At 35.2% G+C, this 19,451-nt stretch overlaps 1 protein-coding gene across 1 annotated transcript in view; it reads left to right on the top strand.

The window, feature by feature from the left end:
• PUDP (pseudouridine 5'-phosphatase) overlaps nucleotides 1–19,451 on the top strand; it is an 81,312-nt gene that overhangs the window by 26,677 nt on the left and 35,184 nt on the right. Inside the window, exons 4-5 of the mRNA XM_026846119.1 lie at nucleotides 6,665–6,883; nucleotides 19,169–19,398. Of these exons, the coding sequence (XP_026701920.1) occupies nucleotides 6,665–6,883; nucleotides 19,169–19,398 (449 nt within the window). The remainder of the gene's footprint in view (nucleotides 1–6,664; nucleotides 6,884–19,168; nucleotides 19,399–19,451) is intronic.

Here is a 19,451-nt window from a genome sequence, read left to right as displayed (position 1 = left end):
TTTTGGTTGAGCATGCATAAAAGCAGTGCTTATTTCCACCTGTGACAGTGACTGAAGTGGGTGTCTCTGTCAGGTGATAAATTTAGACTTAATTTTTCTTCATAAGCAGGTTCATTTGGAAGGAGTGGAGGAAATGCTACAGCAAAGAATGAAACATTCCGGTTCCTCATCTCCTCTGGAGGCCCACTTTGCCAAGGGGCTTGAACCGACACCCCTTTAATGAGACCTTAAGTCAACATGCTCCAGGTTGGTTTGTATTCACTGACAAGCACTCATCTGAGTTGTATTCTTTAAAAGGCAGCTTTTGCCTGTAAACCCAAGTAATATATATATACACACTCATTATATGTATATATATAAAAATATGTGGGTTTATGCTTTATATATAAGCAATCATATAAATGGTTTATATGTATATATGTGTATATATATATATGTATATGTATATAACATAATAGTATAAAAAAATCTTATGTGATTTTAAAGAAGCCAGCTCAGGCCCTATGCAGAGATTGAAAGGCTGAGTCCCATTTTCTGGACTAGTGCTGTAGCACTTAGGCTACTGTGCAAAATATAATTTCTGTCACCTACTTTCTTCATCTCCACTCTTGCTACGCAGCTGTAAGTGATTTTGAGGTCAGCTGTTAAACTGTTGTGTTTTTTGTCCTTTTAACCATCATGGGTAAGCATAGTCATGCATTTTTAAACTAGTTTTCACAGTAGTGAAAGTGTGAATGGAAGGACCTTGGGAGGGAACTGCAAGACTAACCTTTTGCAGCAAATTGCAAGATAGTTGTCTACTAAAGATCATTCATTTAAAAAAAGTCATCACGTTCTCCTTTCCTTTTTTTCTGATTGTTTTGCTAATTTGGGAGCTTTCAGCTCTAATTCTTCAGTGGTTTGGTGGTTTAAACTAATTCTTGCAATTTCAGACCTGTTCCAGTAACAATTGTATAGTTGCTAGTATTTTGCATTGCCTATACTGATTTTGTCTGTCTTATTTGAGTGCTGATATCTTAAGGGGAAAGTCTCAGATTCCCCCTGAAAGAAAATGGTAAGGATAGGAAGAGAATGGGGAATGAATTATGCACCATGCTTTATTCAGTGGCTTAGTCTATTGCTCCCTCAGTGACTAGTTTTTATAATGGTGTTGTATTTTTGTTTCACTAGTTTGTTATAATGTCTTATTCCCTCTTAATTTTTCTGAGATGGACCTGTAATCGATAAACTGTGGGTAATGTTGAATTATTCTTTGGATTAAGAGGATGTTCCTTGTTTCATTCTAAGTTTGATGTTCAGAAGCCAGTGGTTTTCCACTCTTTTCTTTTTTCTTGATTTCACAAAACCAGCAGCAAGATCTTGCAAGTTTTGTGGATGGATTTGTGGATGGATTGGCAGTGATGTTTCCTAAACTCTGTGATAGTTCACATACCATTTGGAAATGTGGTGAACATACCACTGTTTGAGGTTCATATATTCAGTTATATGGACATTTCAAAATGGGTTCACTTCTGTAATTGAACAAGTTAAGAGCGTGTACTGCCTGTGGGGAGGGGTGTTGTAGAGTGGCAGGCTTGACAACAGATCTCTTTAGAGCACAGAGCCTTACTGAGAGACATCCGTTCCCCAGCTTTCATGCAGTGCTGCAGCATTTGTTACAGGCCCAAGTCTCATAGACTTGACACAACCGGTCAGTGAGCTGATCAGCCGCATCTTTTGTACACTGGAGAGAGAGGGAAGGGAACCATGAGTTCATGATTTTGCAGATGTTTTAGTTGGTGGGCATGAAACTTGGAGGACCATTGACTTAAGTTCTGCATGTGATATTCAAGACTTGAAAAAGTTACGTCTTTCTGTCACTATTTTGGTTTTGCCATTACTGTGTTTAAATCCTATGTTCTTTAACATTGTTCAGTTGATATAGTGGGAATATAAACACCCAAAGACCGGTGCTACATGTAAATCCAGAAATGAAAGAAAATGTAACTGTCATTACTGTTATGTAACTCCATGAGTAGAAGAAACATCTAATATCGTGGAATGTTGTTGATCGTCCCCAGCATTTCAACACTTGTGTCAATTTATTTGCAAGTTAACACTTTTTACTGTGCTAAATGCCACCAATTGAATTTCAAAAAGCAAGCAAAAATTTCCACTTCTATAATTATGTCCTGGTTTATAATTATATTTATCTCTTCTACCCCAAATGAGCATTTCAGTAATTTGTATGGCTTCTTACACTGTTGCATCCTAAAGAGATGAAAGGAATATTGTGAAAGACTGATATGAAAGCAAAATCATAGTCATCTGTGTGTTTGTTCAGTATTGATAGTGACAAAATCTAATGAGATTTTCACAATCTTGGGCCAAAACCTTGGTAAGAATGACTAACTGTGTTTGAATTTGTCTAAACTGAATATCGAAGATGGTTCTCTTCTACATATATACAGAATTCTGCCTTACAGGTATGGGCACAAGAAACCTCTTGCTTGAATTAAATGTAACCATTTCTCTATCCCCCATCAAAGTAAAAATCTTGAAGAGTTTAGGTGTTCAGGATCTGATTTTGATTTACTGGAATATATTGAAAGGTCAGAATTAAAATTCTATTTAGACTCCTATCAGAAGGATAAATCATAGGTGTATTTCATCTGGGAAGCCTTGTGCAAGGGTGGGATGGGTTATTCAAGCAAAGAAAAACTCAGAACCAAGGGTTATGGCTACTTTCATGCCTACTAACCTCATCTTGATAAATCAGAGATTATTTTAAAATTGCAATAAAATAATTTTAATAATTTCTGTAAAAAAAAAAAAAGTTCCATATTAATTGATGAAGACATAATCTTCATCTTAAACTGTCTTCATCTGTAAGTAAGCAGCTGACAAAGCTGAGGTTTAGATACTACATTGACGCTTGCTGTACCCCTAATCTAGATAGATTTGCACTTCTAATTCTGACTCTGCAGTGATTCAAGCAGATCATACATGCCAGTTATTCACTGTGGTCTGATGCCAAGTGACCCGTAGGTTTTTCTGAATATGCATTAGCATATTTTTGTGCCAGATCACAAATTGAGTAATCCAGTGCCTCTGTCATTCTTGTTACTTTATTGTATTTGTTGTGACCGGCTTTTACACACTGTAAACAGCAAGCACTGGAGTTGACTGTGCTTTTTATATAGAAGAAGCATTGCTATAAAACTGACTAAAAGATGATAAGTGGCTAGGGAATGAGTATCACTCATTCCGAGTGAAATGTAGTGAGTGGATGGACAGTATGTCGTGCTGATAATGTCCATGTGAAAGATACATGCAGGGACAAAAACTAGAAAGATTAAGAGCATTTTGAAAGGCCAAAGAGAATGAAGCTGAGATTATACATTTACTGCAAATTGCAGGAGCTAAGACATCTTGCTTTTGCTTCCCACTGTTAGAGCAGACCACTGCCACATGTGTCCAGATGTGTTCTCTGCTTGCATTGCTGATGGGAGCTACCATCTGGGGCTGGATTCAGGTTCTGAAATAACAGTGTTTATTGCCGCTTGGGGTGCTGTAGGGCATCTGGCTGCTCCTGAGTAAGGCATGAGTCTCTCCCAGATTACTTTTTTTTAATGTCAGCTGCATGTGGATGTCTTGGACATACAGGGTGTCTAAGATAACAGTAGGTGCCTATAACTAAGCATTTGAATTGAGCATCTAATTCCTTTTGCTTGTTTTATTTCATTGATGTGTTATGTTTATGTGTATGCATTAGATTTAATTTCTTATTGCAGATAAGCAATAAATTGCAGATTTATAGTAGTTTGAAGTTATGATTCTTTGCTATACTTTGATTGTGCTGTGGTTTATTTCTTGTTATGATGGTGAAAAAGCTAGCCTACATCATATTTGTTAAGCACTTTTTTTGAGATTCCTCCATTTCAATGGGAATAAGAAATCGTGAAGTTGTATCATTATTTAGTATTTATTTACTGCTTTCAACTTAAAGGGAGGACACGCAGATTTTCCCTTGTCTTCAATCTAAATGAATGTCCTTATCTACAAATGTCCTTAGTTATACAGCTATGTAGGAAATGGAACTTTTTCAGCAGTGGTCTCCTCAGATTCCAAACGAAGATTCTGCAGTGGGTGTGTGCACTCCTGTGTGTGTAATTTTTTTCCCCAAATCTCGATTTTTATTCATGTGCTGTAGTGAACATGTCTATTTAGGCAAGTAAAATGCCCACATCTATGTTTTTGTCATACAATCACAAGAATTAAAATAATTGTTTCTGAAGAATTACAAATACATAGAATCTTACAAGAGGTCATGTATCTTGAGTTTATCATAATTTTCACTGAAACTGAGTTGATGTCCAGAGTCCAAATGCTATGACTTAAGGCAGAGTGAAAGTGATCTCTCTGAAAGAACAGTTAGAGGTTTTTTAAGCCAGTTCTTTTAACAGCTAATTAATGAGGAGAAGGAATGAGACTTAACTCATGTTTAAATTAAATGTAGGCAGTGATCACTTATGGTGTGTTGGCCAGTTTGGGGTTTTGTTTGTTTGTTTTGTGTTTATTTTTCTCAGCAATGAGAAAAGTTCTAAAACAGTATGAACAGGATAACAATTAACTGGTTTAATAGATCTGACAAAGTTGTTTGTGAGTACTCTTCAGTTGGCAGACTGCAACATTGCATAACAGATTATATTTAGGTACACAATCTGGACATTATTAAGCATTTCTTTAAGAAGAAAAAGAAAATTCTGTTCACAAGACTGGTATGTGATATTTAAAATGCAGGAGATTATTCACGTGAGTATGTTTAGCTATACAGTTGAGTCTTCAAAATAGATTAACATGTAACTGTCATAGAGACCTGTAGGAAAATTTTCATGCCCTGTTTTGTTTTATTTCTGCTTAGTTTGCTGTGTGTTACTTAATGGGATGAGGATTAATTTTCAATTTCAATTTTAAATGTAGGTTAAATTTTATATCCCTTCACCTACTGAGTTGGAGATACAAGAAAAATCAGTGTACCATAAAAAATGAAAGAGAGAACTGTGACCTTTACTTAATTCACCTTCTCAGCTCCCAGAGAATACCATTGGCCATATCAAGAAAACTGGGAGGTTTTGTTGTTGTTTCTTTTTCCTTCTAGCCGTTAGCCAGTTTAACACTCTTAAGAGCACAGTTGCTTGTGTTTCTGCTCTGATACCTTTCCTGTGTGTTTTATGGGTCTCTACTCTTTTTCCATAAGTGTCATTGTTTTAAGAAGCATTTGCAAAGAGTAGTATAGGTGCTATACTTTTTTCCTTTCATTTTTAAGCGAAGAGGTTTTTGTGAGCCATTTGCTGCCCTTTTAAACAGTCCAGACAAGCACGTCGGGTCTTTAACTGATCTTTTGGCTCAACCTCTCTTGTTACTGAAGGAGAACATGGAGAAGAGCACTCTGGCAGGCAGCAGAGTGTGTCTTCTGCACTACTGCGTGTTCACATGATGGTAGGTGTGACGATGAGAAACAGCCCCTATGTTTCTCGTTCCATTTCAGATTGGAATCATCAGATGATCTCAAGACAAGCAGATTACTGTGGTTAAGTGGCAAGCATTTGTCAGACTGCAGAGAAGATCCTCATGTATATTGTAGTCATGGGCTCTACTCTTGTTTCTTCAGTCTGCCTTCTTTGTAGTGTCTATGTTAAAGCTTAAAGTTTAATTCTGTTGCATACTACTTATATATTCAGAAAGTAAGGCAATGTCTGTGTGAATAATTTCTCTATTATCCCTATTAAAAAATATTTTTGCATGGCAAATGACATGTTGATAAGTGAAGTCCCCAATTTCTCTAAATAAATCTCATAAGAACAACTACTTTCTTTCCTTACTTTTGCCTTTCATTGCTAAAGTGATAATAATAAACATACCTTTAGAGATACAGAAGGCAAAGACATGCATGAGAAGGAAATTAAATCATGGTTAACAGCAGTTAGCTGGTGTTTCAAAGGAGACTACTTAAGAAAGATAAAGAAACTGCTAGAGAAGCCACTGTTCAAGATCTTTGCTGAAATGAAGCCAAGAGTTGAAAGGACTTTTCTTCCTCATGTTAGTGTTAAATATTATTGACTTTCTTTTTCAAAGATTTTTTCTGGGGGGAGAAACAGAAAGGACTGTTTGTTTGTATTTAAAATTAAAAAAAGGTTTGAAAACTAAAACCACCTTTGACTTAGAAGCTGATAGTTTCACTGGCAAAATTCAGCCTGAAGTTTACTCTTGCCAGAAATACCCCTGGATATATAATTGGGTGTGTCCTGCTTGAGTAATCACATGTAAATGCAGAGGTGCCAGCAGCACTGTAATAATGACTGTAGTGTCTTTGAAGGCACTCTGAAGCTTCCCTTCAAAGACACTCTTAAATAATTAATTTATTTTTTTTTTTCAATTTACATGGAATATGTAATGACATCCCCCAAGTACCAGATTTCCTTCCCTTCTTTTCTTTCTCATGCAAAGAATAAATAGAGTATTTTAATTACTGCTTGCTAACGTACATGGTAAAGAAAGGTGAAAGAGTAAGTCCAGATAGTTCTTCGTTATGACCCTTAGTAACCTTCACAGAAGTGAAGACTGGATGCTCAGCTGGCTGTACATGGTTTTAATATATATGTTTTTATTATATTTTTGGCAGATACCGAGCGTCTCTACACAGTTGTGTTTGAGGAGATCTGTATGCGTTTTGGAAAGACCTATACCTGGGATGTGAAATCCTTGGTCATGGGTAAAAAAGCCCTAGAAGGAGCACAGATTATTCGAGATGTTCTAGATCTTCCAATAACCGCAGAAGAGTTATTACATGAAAGTAAAATGAAGCAGGAGAAGATATTCTCTACCGCTAAACTGATGCCAGGTATATGCCTTTTCAGTATTTATAAACTGTTCTTGGAATTACTTAAAATCCTAACCAAGGTAGAAGTCTTTAATCTGCCTTCCACAAAACAGTTTATCTTACAGATTGTTTCATCATTCTTGTTTTAGCAAGTTTTACTCAAATCGATCATTGTTTACCCGTTAAAGAGATACCTTACCTGTTAAAGAGTACTGAAAACTTTTTTTTTTTTTTGTGTACTTGGAGAACAGCTTTTTTTTCCTATATGTTTTAAAAGAAAAAAAAAGACTAGGTAATATGCATAAATTCTGTTTTGTAAACCAGACATTCTTTATAATTCTTGTTGGCAGCTGTGTAACTCAGCAAGTTAGTTTTCTCTTGCTATGACTGTAGTCCAACTTGGTTAAGCACAAATACCCTTTTAAATGCTCAGAAAAATGTATGAGCCCATGGCTTCTTTCATCTGGGATTAATCCCACCTAACAGATGAAATTTAAGCATGGTGTGTGAGCCAGCTGTGTGACAGTGGAGAGGGAGGGTTTCTCAGGTTACCCTACAACAGGTGAGTTTCATCACCTTCTGAAGATACACGTCGTTTACCAGTGATTGTGCAGGAATCTCAAATGAGTAGCTTAAACCAGGTACCTCAAGATAAGTAAGAGGATGAATCTTACCTGTGGTGCATACTCTTACTTTTATATTCCATTACATTAATATCTGAAATGCTTAGGTGAAAAATCCTTAGCCATGCAAGCAGTACCTAAAGCTATGATTGCTTTTTGTACCATGTTAAACTTCCTGGAGCAAATATCAATAATTTATGGGGAGGGAAAAAAAAAAAAAAAAAAAAAAAAAAAAAAAAAAAAAAAAAAAAAAAAAAAAAAAAAAAAGCAAGCATTAGAAATTAAATAACTACATGTCACTATAACAAGTCTGTTATATTTTTTCTCTTTGAATGTGTGCTTGTTTTTTCTGACAGTCTCTACAGCGCATTGATGTTTTAATTTTTAGAATCTTTTTTATACCTGGTTTCATAATGCATTAAGAAGATGAAAGTTAAAAAAATGTGATATATTAGGAATAAATAACAAGCAGCAAAAATTAAAAGTGTAGGGGTTTAGGTAGCTTAAAAATGAGTATTTGTGCAGCCAACTTATTTAGTTACCTCTCTGGTGCCTTTTACATGCAAGATTTTTCAAATTCCATCTTTCTCACTTACAGATCCACCTAAAACTGCAAGCCAAGTTAAACTCTCCAGGAAAACAAGAAGGATGGAGGGATGTGTTTTTCATTTTTCCTTTCAAATTTATGGGACTAATTTTGCAGCTATATCTTTTGCAAAACAAACAAAAAACCCTAATCTGGGCTCAGAAAATACTAGATTGACAGACTGGGAAAAACATTAGGAAGCACAGAGAAGATTTGCTGTAGAGTAACAGCATGGGTAATACATACCATTAAGTGGATATTTTATACCTGCTAAGGATTGTGATAATGTGGCTGAGCTGCCTTGAACAGAGTTGTAGAGAGGTGATGGAACAGATTAGCTGGAACAGATTAGCTGAAGGAAACGTGAAGTTTTACACTGTTCCTGCCTTCAAAAAGTGAGTTCTGGGCTCATTGAAGCTGGGATACTGTAGATGAAACAAGCAAAATTCTTATTGGGACAATCAAGTAAACATTTTTATCATTACCATAATTGTTCAACTTTTCAGTTCAACTAAGTATATGTGATAACTTTCTTCAGGCTATTTTCTAAAGCATAATCGATGTGAATTTAAATACTTTATGCTCAGTGGCCATTGTGGGGAGCAAAGGCAGCCTTGGTCACTGAAATAGTGGGATCTGTACTTGGTAGCAGAACATGAGATACAAGTTGAATTTCCATGAATTTTGGGAAAAACACGATGATGTCAGCTAATCTATAAATAAGTGGCTACAGCTTCTTACTATTTAGTGTCTTTAAGGACTAATCTGTTCTTCAATCTGATACAAGATTCGTTTAATCTGATACTTGTCTTCTGTCCTTTTGTATCTTCTGAGTCTATTTATTAACGTAATCCTTGTGGATTTATTCTACAGCCTCTTAATGTTCTTTAATTAAGAATGGACTTCATGCAGGTGTTGTGTAAGACTGGTGACATTTTGAATTTACAGTGTTCTTTGACTAAACTGATCTTTCAGATAGTTACAGGTAAATACAGGAAAGTGAAAGGTACTTGTCATGTTTACTAATGGCATAAAATGACTGACATATTGAGTCTCTGGCCAACTTTTGGCAGTTCTTACGCAGGTAAGGTTCTATTTTTAAACAAATTTCTACAGTTTTTCTAAAATGTAAGATTCAAATTTGGTTTGGTGGAGAGCGGTGCTGAATGATGACCAGTGATGTTTGAAAAAGTGTCTCAAGCAAAGCACAATTGTTTCTGGACATGGAATGAACTATGCACATGTTTGTGCCAGTGATGATAACGCTTTAATTCCCAAATCAAGCAATTGACAGGTGTGTCAGTGATGGTTAAGGATGATGTAAAATTTGTACGAATATATGATTGGCAAAGCAGGTTTTTGTCTAACAGGCTGTATCACAGCCATGCCACTTAATGTACAACAATTGTGAGACACTAGTGGTTGATGACGGAGTTTGGGCTATTTCAATATGGCTGAACTGACTTAACAAGCTTCAGTAAATCAGGCTGTGGTCAAAACACAGATTTAATCTATGAAGAGTATATATCCATTTCTAATGTTGAATTTTCTGATAACTATTTGAGAGTTCTTCCCAGATTTATTTTTAGTACTGAAAGAATCTTAGGGAAGGATTGTTTTTATTTCAGTGGAGAAGGGAAATAATCCAAGACAATGCTAACAAAATGACAGGGCTGCCGCTTGTGCTGCTTTTCTAAATATTTTTGCCAGTGTACAGACATAGTTAAATGCAAGAGTAACATAGTAGGCTTTCTGGTTCTGCAATAATACTACTTACTACATGGCAGGGAAGTTGATTGTCAGAAGAATGAGTGACAAGTGAAGCAGAAGAAAAACATGCCTATATACATTTACCTATACATGTATAGATAGGTGTGCTTTTGCTTAACGTAAACCCCCAAAATACACAGAGACAGAAAAACCTAACTCTTAAGTTACACAGCTGCCAACAGTTGCTACAGTCATCTCAGGGTTATGAAATTAATGACATTCTTTCACAGCAGTCTGGTTTTTGGCCCATCATCATCATGAAGCACAGATCCTTAAGGACTCTGTGATTGTGTATACCTTTCAGATGTCTTCCGTTCCTGGTCGTTTTCATGATAACTGAGATTTCTTTGTTGCAGCTTCTATTCAGCCAGTGCAGAATGTGAAGTGCAAACTATTTTATAGTTCAAATACAGTTGACTGTCTCTTGCAGACAGGAGGAGGTAATTTCATAGCTCAGTTTTAGTACCAAAAGAAGCAAGCCAGAAATCACAAAAAGAGAAGAAAGAAAACCAGTTCAAGTTCCAATAGCAGCTCACTCTAAAGTCATATATATTTTTTCTCAAACATTTCCACTCAACCAGCAGTCTAGCTTGCTTAGCTATTGTTTCCTTGATTCATGTTGTGCCCTTAACAGTTAAACAGACTTCCTACCATGTTATCTTTTCTTTTCCTTGCTATTATTGTTTTAATGGTGGGAAAATCTAGTGAGTCCATGCTGGGCTTAGTGAGCCTGCAACCCCTAAAGATCAATTAGCTACAAACTCAAAATGATGCTGTCTGGCTGATTTCAAACATTTGGCCTTTACATTAAATCCTAAAGGACTGCAATCCAAAAATGCTTTTGCCAGGAAGTCAGCAATACAGTTGATAGAGAATTGTGTAAAATTTAGCACTTACTTTTTTTTCTTTTTTTTTTTTTTTTTCCATGGCCATGCATGTGTCAGTGTGTCCAGACTAGAGAGATTATTGATTTGTTGAACAGGGAGTCTCTGCCACCAGAGTACTTTTTAGACATAAGTAATAAGATAAGAAGATAGAATTCTTTATTAATAGCCAATACCTTAGAAAGTGGGAAGTAGGTTATTAGTTTCCACCTCTGCTTTTGTAGCTCAGTGAAAAAATAACATACCATTTTAGATAGCATTTTTAATATCTCATAACAAAAAAGAAACAGGTAGATCTGAGATTACGTTTCAATAGTCTCGTCATATTCACGGCAATTACACCAAGTGGTGGACAGCCCCACCTCTCTCATGCTGTCATCTTCACAGTCAATTCTGACTTCATTTGAAGATTGAGAGCAAGTGTAGATATTGAATAGCACTATGCTGATGGGCTTGCAACTATGGTAGCATACCAGACTACATAAAAATATTTTTTAATAAGTTTGTGACTTAAGTAAACAAAAAGCTGCTTCTTTTTCTATGTAAGATTATTTTGTTTTTTCTTTGTTGGGTACTTTTAGTGTTCAGAGGCTGCTGAGATTTTTACTGTAGAATCACTTTTATGAATTTAAAGAATTAGCATCAAGTTGGCTAGTAATCTAATCAACTTGACAAAACTCTCAGTGTTAATATTAGCTTTTCTTTGATTAAAGACAGTGACGAAATATTGAAGGGCTTTAAGTTTGGTCTGGTATCACATTCAGTGTAGGAACTGTAAATGATTTTGAAAAAGAAGAAGAGTCTTTTCATGCAGAGTCTGTATTTATCTTCAACTTTTCCATTTATGCACAACTGGACATAAATCATACAAAATATGTACAATATATGTCCACAGTTAATTTAAACAATGCATGGAGCACTTTGGTTTCCTTTAGTCTTTCTCAGTAGTAAAACTTTTCTTCCAAATACACACTGAATGCTCTGAGACAGGTTTTGTGTAATGTTACAGCAAAATGAAGTGCACTTGAAAATGGGTTTCTAAAGAGCCTTGATTTTGGTGCCCCAGAGGTCAGGTGTCCTCTCTGTTCTCTGTATCTCTCTCTGATACAGTTAGCTTTCTACAGGTAGAAAGCTAACTGTATCTACATGGCAGTGAATTAGGAGGAACACTTTGATAGATATGTATGAAGATCTTAGAGGGAGTGCTGAAAGTATGAAAAAAGAGTGTGAAGTTGTATTTGGACTCATAATTTATGTGTGAGCTATGTGAAAAAAAGCATTTGGCGACTGGTATCTATTTCCAACAAAAATTTCAGTGTACAGGACAGAAATCTGTTGTTCAGGACAGTATTCTCTAAAAAAAAGCATGTAGCCATGTTGTTTCTTGTGCAGAAACACAGAAACACAAAATATGCTGCACAAGATCAGCATATCTCAGCTACAACAGTTAGCAAGTATAGTCATATTAGCATGGGCTACATAGTGTAGAAGAGCTCCGAAAATATAGCAGGGAAAGAGAAATGAAACATACGCATACCTGAGTGAAAGAAAAGCGAAACAGGGTAAAAGACGTAGTAGTTTAATAGACTGGTCAAACGTGATACAAGAAGGAAAACAAAAATTAATATTTTTTGGAAGAGAGTAAGTAACTCAGATTAAAAAATAATAGAAGAAAACTCAAGCATAAATAGATAAAATAAAATATGCATAGAAAAATATTTGGTTGCTAATGAAATACAGTGGGTTTTTTTCTTGATTAAAAAGAACTTTGTGTCATGTTTCAATATCCACCCCATTTTTCAAAGAAGCCCATTTCTTATCAAAAATTATAGGGAGAGAATTGTTCCTTTGGCTCATAATTACGTTGACAATAAAATAAATGTGACTAATAATAGTTATGATTAAATTGCCAAATGAGAGTGGCCTGTATATCTTATTGATATAAGGAGAATGAGTATCTCTTCAACAATAAAAGTTAATTGGAGACCAAATTACATACTGCAATTACAAAATACAAACAAAAAATAAAATTAGCACAGGAATTTAACTGGATAAATAATCAGATATCCAGTAACTAACTGGGGAGGGGAATAAGACAATTTAATAAGTAAAATGTCCTAAATAAATTACTTTTTTTACAGACTTTCCGTACTCCCCAAAACTGTGTCAAAGGATACACAGCGGTTGTAGATAGCAGAAGTGTTGTTACTATAATCATAATGATTTGAGGCCTGTATGAAAGAAGGTTTTAAATGAGAAGTAATATCTTTCATAAAACTAACTGAACTGTGGAGAAGCTTTTGAGCATGGTAAGTCATCTTCATATAAGTTTTAAAATACCCATTTGGTATTCAGGGTTTTTTTTCTTCACTGTGAGGGTGGTGAGACACTGGAACAGATGACACAGAGAAGCTGTGGCTGCCCCCTCCCTGGAAGTGTATAAGGCCATGTTGGATGGGGCTTTGAGCAACCTTGTCTGGTGGAAGGTGTCTCTAGCCATGGCAGGGGGGGTTGGGATTATATGATCTTTAAGGTCCCTTCCAACCCAGGACATTCTGTGATTCTGTGATTCATTCTATGATTCCATTATTTGAATTCATGTATGTTTGCTTTCTAGAAAAGCAACTATGAAGGTGAAGACACAAAATAGTAATTTTAAGTCTATTTGAAGCATTTATCATTTTTATTCAAGTAGCCTTTAGTTTACTGTAATAGTTTAACTTGATCTTTCACTTGAATCTGAAAATGAACAGACAGGGTCTATGGAAACTCCACAATATAACCAGATTTCACTGACTACTTGATGCTTGCATTTAATTAGTAGAAGGAATATGTTGGATTTATGTTGGTTTTGGTTTTTTTTTTTCATTATTTGCTACCTTGAACTAAAGTAATCCTACATTATACTATATCTCTGATTATTAGATGTCCAACACTGTAACTGAATAAGAACGACACTCATTTGGAATAGTTTAACATATTAATGATATGATGGCTCTCTGTTCCAGCTTGCTCAAAACATTCTTAAATTGGTTAACACCATAGTTAAATTAGCTGGAAATTCTAAAGGAGTATTATCTGTGATCACTGGTGCAGAACTGAAAGTCCTGTGAGCTGTTTGGTTTTTGTTTGAGGGTAGGAAAAATGAGGATGTGTCTGCTACATGGCCTTTCTAATAGAACATACTGGCTTTCAGACAACAAATTTTTTAAAAGACGTAACACATGCACACACACTCTTCTCTATTGCCCACTGATTTGTTGTTTCTCTTCCTGGGATTGCATAATGGTAAAAATATTGTTAATTAGAAATTAGATGTAATTAGTACCTAGGTGGCACCCAAGCCAGGACTAAAGAGATGCAAGAGAAAGAAGTATAGTACACTGTGACATTCATGAAAGGATTTGGTACTGAAAATGCTACTGTTTGTTTATTTGAGACCTCCTCAGCCAGGTTGGAGCTCCTATAATGTAATTTTAAAGCTTAACTTTCATAAAAGCTACCTCCTAAATTTTGGAATACTAACTTCTTGTGGTAATATTTACAGTGTATGCTTTTTGCCTAAGAGAAGGCCTTAGGGACTTCTGTTCATTTTTAAGGGCTTTTTCTTAAATAGCTTATGTTTATCTTTTTATGATTGAAACAGACATTAGAAAAGACAGTGAGACAGTCTGTGTAGGCCTGCACATTTATGTCACCTTGTTCCTGCACTCTGTGCTGGCAGTACACAAGCTGACTGTGTTGCTGAAGCCATAAGACTGTAGGACTTTGTGCTTATAGGACCATCAAGCAGTAGATTTTTCACATTAAGGTACTGGCAGAGCTTAGTGTCTGATTGTCTGCATGATGGTGTAGTTATGCCTTCAAATGAATTGACTGCAAGCAGAAATATGAACACCAGAAATGATTCAACTGGTGAACAGAGGAAACTGAAATTATGGTTCAGTGCTGAAGTTGCATGAATAATCTTCCCTATCTCATGTGTTTGCTCAGTTTATTATGGAGGTCACTTTCTTTTCTATCTTGAAAAGCATTTTTATACTCTGCTATAACATGTTTATAGAAACTTCACTTTAGAAAAAGAGAAAAATAAAAAATGCTTTTTAAGACAAAAGTTTGATTGGAGACTTGTAATAGAAGAATAAAAATAGAAAAGCTTTATATTGTCTCTTTATTTGTCTGGTGGCACTTCACAAGAAATACATCCAAATCTGGAGTTTCAGAAGCGATACAAATTAAGAACAGTGTTCTGTTCAGCGGTAGACAGACACAGGAAAGGGATGGTGCAAAAACTTGAAAGTGAATCAAATAAAACAGCAAAAATGTATGTGTTGTTCACTGGTGTGAAGTATTCTGTATGATACGGAGTTCATGTTTATATAAAGCCTAACAGAAAATAAAAATTCCCTTTATTTTCCATCAATTTCAATTAGCTCTCAGAAGTTATGGCTTGTTAATTTTTCACTTCATAATGAATAATGCCATTTGATTATAAGATGTGATAACAAAAAAAAAATCATGTAGAAACTTCTGTTGTGATAGCATATAAATAATTAGATAGGGATTATCATTAGATTATTTTAACATAGCATTATTTGATTACCTGAACTCTTATTGTAGGTTTGTATTAGACAATGAAAAGGAAAATGCAACAGTTAGGCCAAGGGTTTTGTTGTTTGTTATGTCTTAATTTTAGTTTGTCAGTTGATCCAATGTATTAGTCACCATGGTTTCAACTGAATCTAAAGAGAGCAAACACATTGAGAGTCTAATGGAGGAATAATATTTCCTTTTTTAAAAAACCACTATCTATCTATCTATCTATCTATTATATATATATATATATATATATATATGTTTTTTCTGCAACTTGCAGAACAGAAGTGCTGATCTCTTCCTTTAAAATGCATCTGTGGTCTCAGAAGAAATAACTCCTTTCTGTTGGTTTAGTTTACTTTTCCCAAAATTAGCTTCATTGACATTTATGATTAATCAGGTTTTAAAGATGCTGACATTTAAAGTTGATCCTCCTTTTAGGTTTCTGTGGCTGAACTCAGGTTACAATTCTTTTCACCTGTTTTTTCTTTCAAATAGTCACTGTTGTTTAACTATTACATTTAGAATATAGTAAACTTATATATCTGTTCTAAAACAATATTTGAAGAGACAGAGGAAAGAAACTTTATTTACCTTTTTGACTATTTGAAATGAAAGAGTACATTTGGAAATAAAGATAGCAATGTGGGATATTTATTCTTGGGTTGGTTTTGTTTTTTTTTTTTTTTTATGATTTCTTGAAGAATTGATGTTGTACTACCTAAGATTGTTATTACAGGTGTACCACATGAGGAGTGTATCCTTATGCTGGAAAACCAGATATCCTTATTTCTTTTGGTCTTAGTTTATTTTTGTTTTTAATGAAAGATGCTCAAAAAACCCCCCAAACCCAACCAACTTTCTGCCTGTGGCTAAGCTTTCAGTGGGAGGGGTGGAGGATGGTCCCAGGAAGCCCAGCAGATGGGTCCCTTTCTGATCGATGGGCCTCAATACCTTACATGCTAGCTACAAGTAAGTTAGAAGTTAGTGAGTTCACAGGAATTTTCACTATACTTCTTTGTAGCCATTGAGTATTTAACTGGTTGATTTTGATGTAACTGATGTCTTCATTTGATTGTAAAATCTGTGTAGGTATAGGGTATATAATGAGAAAGTATATTCCAGGGGAAGTTGCTTACAAATCTTTAAAGCAGTTCACCAGTTCCCCTTCTGTTTGTGTTTTCTGTAAAAAGAGCACAAGAAAGTTACTAGGAAAGCTATTCTCTTCCTAATGAAGAATTATAAGTTGAATTAGTACAATAATTATGTCAGTGCTTTGATGTGGGGGAGAAGCATCTAGACCTATACTGGTGGTAGTTGATAAAAAAAAAAAAAAAAAAAAAAAAAAGGCATTTTGTTGATCTGTAGCTTTTACAAAAAAAAAAAACTGGAATTATTTTTCAGCTGCTGTTGTCTTGAGCTGAAGTTATGCTCACTATTCTTCCATACGCAATTTAATTTGTTTCCATGAAGCTGATTTTCCCCTTGTATTTTTTTTCTAATCCATCTTGCTATGTTTACACATATGCAAATAATATTTTTTAAAATGGCATATTTTTATTAAAGTACATTTTCTGAATAATGAAAATCTTTGCTCTCTGGAGCTATTAGGGATAATTGTGCTTTTGCTTCCTTGTAGTGGGGGAAGCCAAAAAGAGAAAGTAAACACACACACACACACACACACACACACACTTATATACTGAAATCATGATGTACTGGGGTAATATAAGAGAGAACCCTGAAGAAATAACCTTTCTGCAACAGTGCTTTTCTGTGTCTGGCTAACTCCAGTAGAAACATAGAATAAACATACTCTGTGACAGATGAACTGAAGCTGTGATGCAGTGGGACTGAAGAAAATTAGATGTTTGAAAAGAGCACAGCTTTAGAGAAGACTAACTATATCATAGCAAGGGGACAAGAGATAGGAAAAGTCTTGTGTAATCCTTGGACTTTATATTACTACACACACGATAAATGTTGCAGATTATTTAGAATAAATTCCTTTGAATGCATTTTATTTTTAAAAAGAGACATTTAGGCTACTGCTTTACATTAAGAAATCTTAGTACTTCCATTAATTTAATATGGGCTTCACATGTTTCAGGATGAAGACATAATCTGTATCTGAATTAAATTTAACTTGTATTTAGCACCATATTTCATTGAGAGGACAGTAGCATAATTTGGGAAAAAAATGCACTTGCTTATTATTAGTGTAACCATTTAAGGGGGCATAGGAAAGCTTTTAAATGAGTGATGCATAGATGTTAGAGGAGAAATAACATTTGTTATTTCTGTCCAACTGGAAATCTAACATCACAGAAGTACATGTGTTTACAGTTTAAAGGCTGTCTTCAAATACAAGTATGGAGCTGGAAATATCAGTTACTAATCAGTTGATTAGATTCTGGAGAATAGAGAAGAAATCTGCAGAGGGCCACATCTACAGGTGATATTTCCATATGGATGGGTTAGTTAATGCACCTATTTACTAACCTGCATACTTTATTATCAGTAGTAATTATAACTTCTCAAAGTTGGGCATGTGACTATACTTGGGGAAAAATGTATTGCAGATAAGTTGTCTATACAATTGTCAAAATGGAGCAGAAAGCTTAGATCTCATGGGAAATGCAAATCAGAGATGCTAGGTGTGAAAGGAAAGATTTAAATGAACATGAGGAGTAGAAATGTTTTGAGGATGCAGGGACCAGACATAAATATGATAGTGAATCAGGAGGATGGGAATAAGATCACTTTAGTATAACCAGGTGTGAAAAGTAGGGTAAGAATTGATACAGTTGGAAGATTAAAACTAAGAATTATTCTCAAGTTGGTTCAAAGAGCCAAAAGTCAACTGGAGGCTTATCTATGTGAAACTAATATCCTGTGTCCAACAGAGTTTGGATTCAGGCCAAGAAGGAGAGCTTAAATGATTTTACAGACATAAAGGGATTTTCTCTTATGAATTGATAAAGACCAGACATCCACTCTCATTCTCCATTAGACACTGCTAATTGTTTTTTTCGGGAGAGGTATTCAGCATTTAGAATGCTGCAGCAAAGAAAGATTGAAACCCCTGCATAGGAATCTCAAAACTTGCACGGAATGAAGAAGTATGTTTCCCTCTTACAGACTTATGTGTTTTCACTGATCCCTGCATTAACCTTCCGTAGAAGACTGGATTGGATTGAAGTTTCTACCCATTAGGCTTGAGGTGTTCATTACTCTGGGTTCACAGCATTAATAGATAAAGCTGTGGTATTAACAACTGTGACTGACAGCTCCCCTCCTCTGCCCAGTCTTACTTGCTTTAGTAATTGCAAAAGAGAGAAACTGAGCTATCTTTGGGGGCTGGCTTAAGCCAGTTGGATACCTGCTTCAGAAATTAAAACTACACCATTCAGTGACAAGAGTATATTTCTTTGACTTCGATTTGATTTTTTTTTTTTTCCCCCCCAGGAGTGTAACTCCATGTAAAAAAGAAAATGTTGCCCTGTGTGCTTTCCTCTCACTTACAGACAGTTTAAAATAATAAACATACATAATGTTGGGAATATTGCTTAATGAGCTTCTAATAGGTGCATTTATTCAATGATGTTGAACCCATTTTTGGCATATTTTGAGAAAAGCATAATTTGATGACGGAACAGGTATATACCTTGAGGAATATTCTATGATTTTTGTGTGGAGAAGGAACGTATCACATATAGCAAGAATTTTCTTCTACACTAACTGATTGAAATATGCAGTAAGACAACATAAATATTAATATATTAGTCCATATACCTACATATATGCATATAGATAAACAATTAAAATGTGTATATTTGTCTTTCAGGGGTTGATAAGCTGATCCGTCATTTACACAAACACAGCATACCCATAGCTGTTGCCACAAGCTCAGCTGAAGTGACATTTCAGATTAAAACAGCCAGCCACAAAGAATTCTTTGGTCTTTTTCATCATATTGTGTTGGGAGATGACCCCGAGGTGAAGCGTGGCAAGCCACAGCCTGATGCATTTCTAGTTTGTGCAAAGAGATTTCAACCTCCTGCACCTCCAGAGAAGGTAAGAAGGAGAGGAAACAAATTAACTGAAAAGTTAGGAATACTCTGTTTGGG

The sequence above is a fragment of the Athene cunicularia genome (genome assembly GCF_003259725.1).
Source record: "Athene cunicularia isolate RWA chromosome 1 unlocalized genomic scaffold, athCun1 chr1_part1, whole genome shotgun sequence".
In the NCBI taxonomy this organism is placed as follows: domain Eukaryota; kingdom Metazoa; phylum Chordata; class Aves; order Strigiformes; family Strigidae; genus Athene; species Athene cunicularia.
This window is presented reverse-complemented; position numbering and strand designations above follow the sequence as displayed.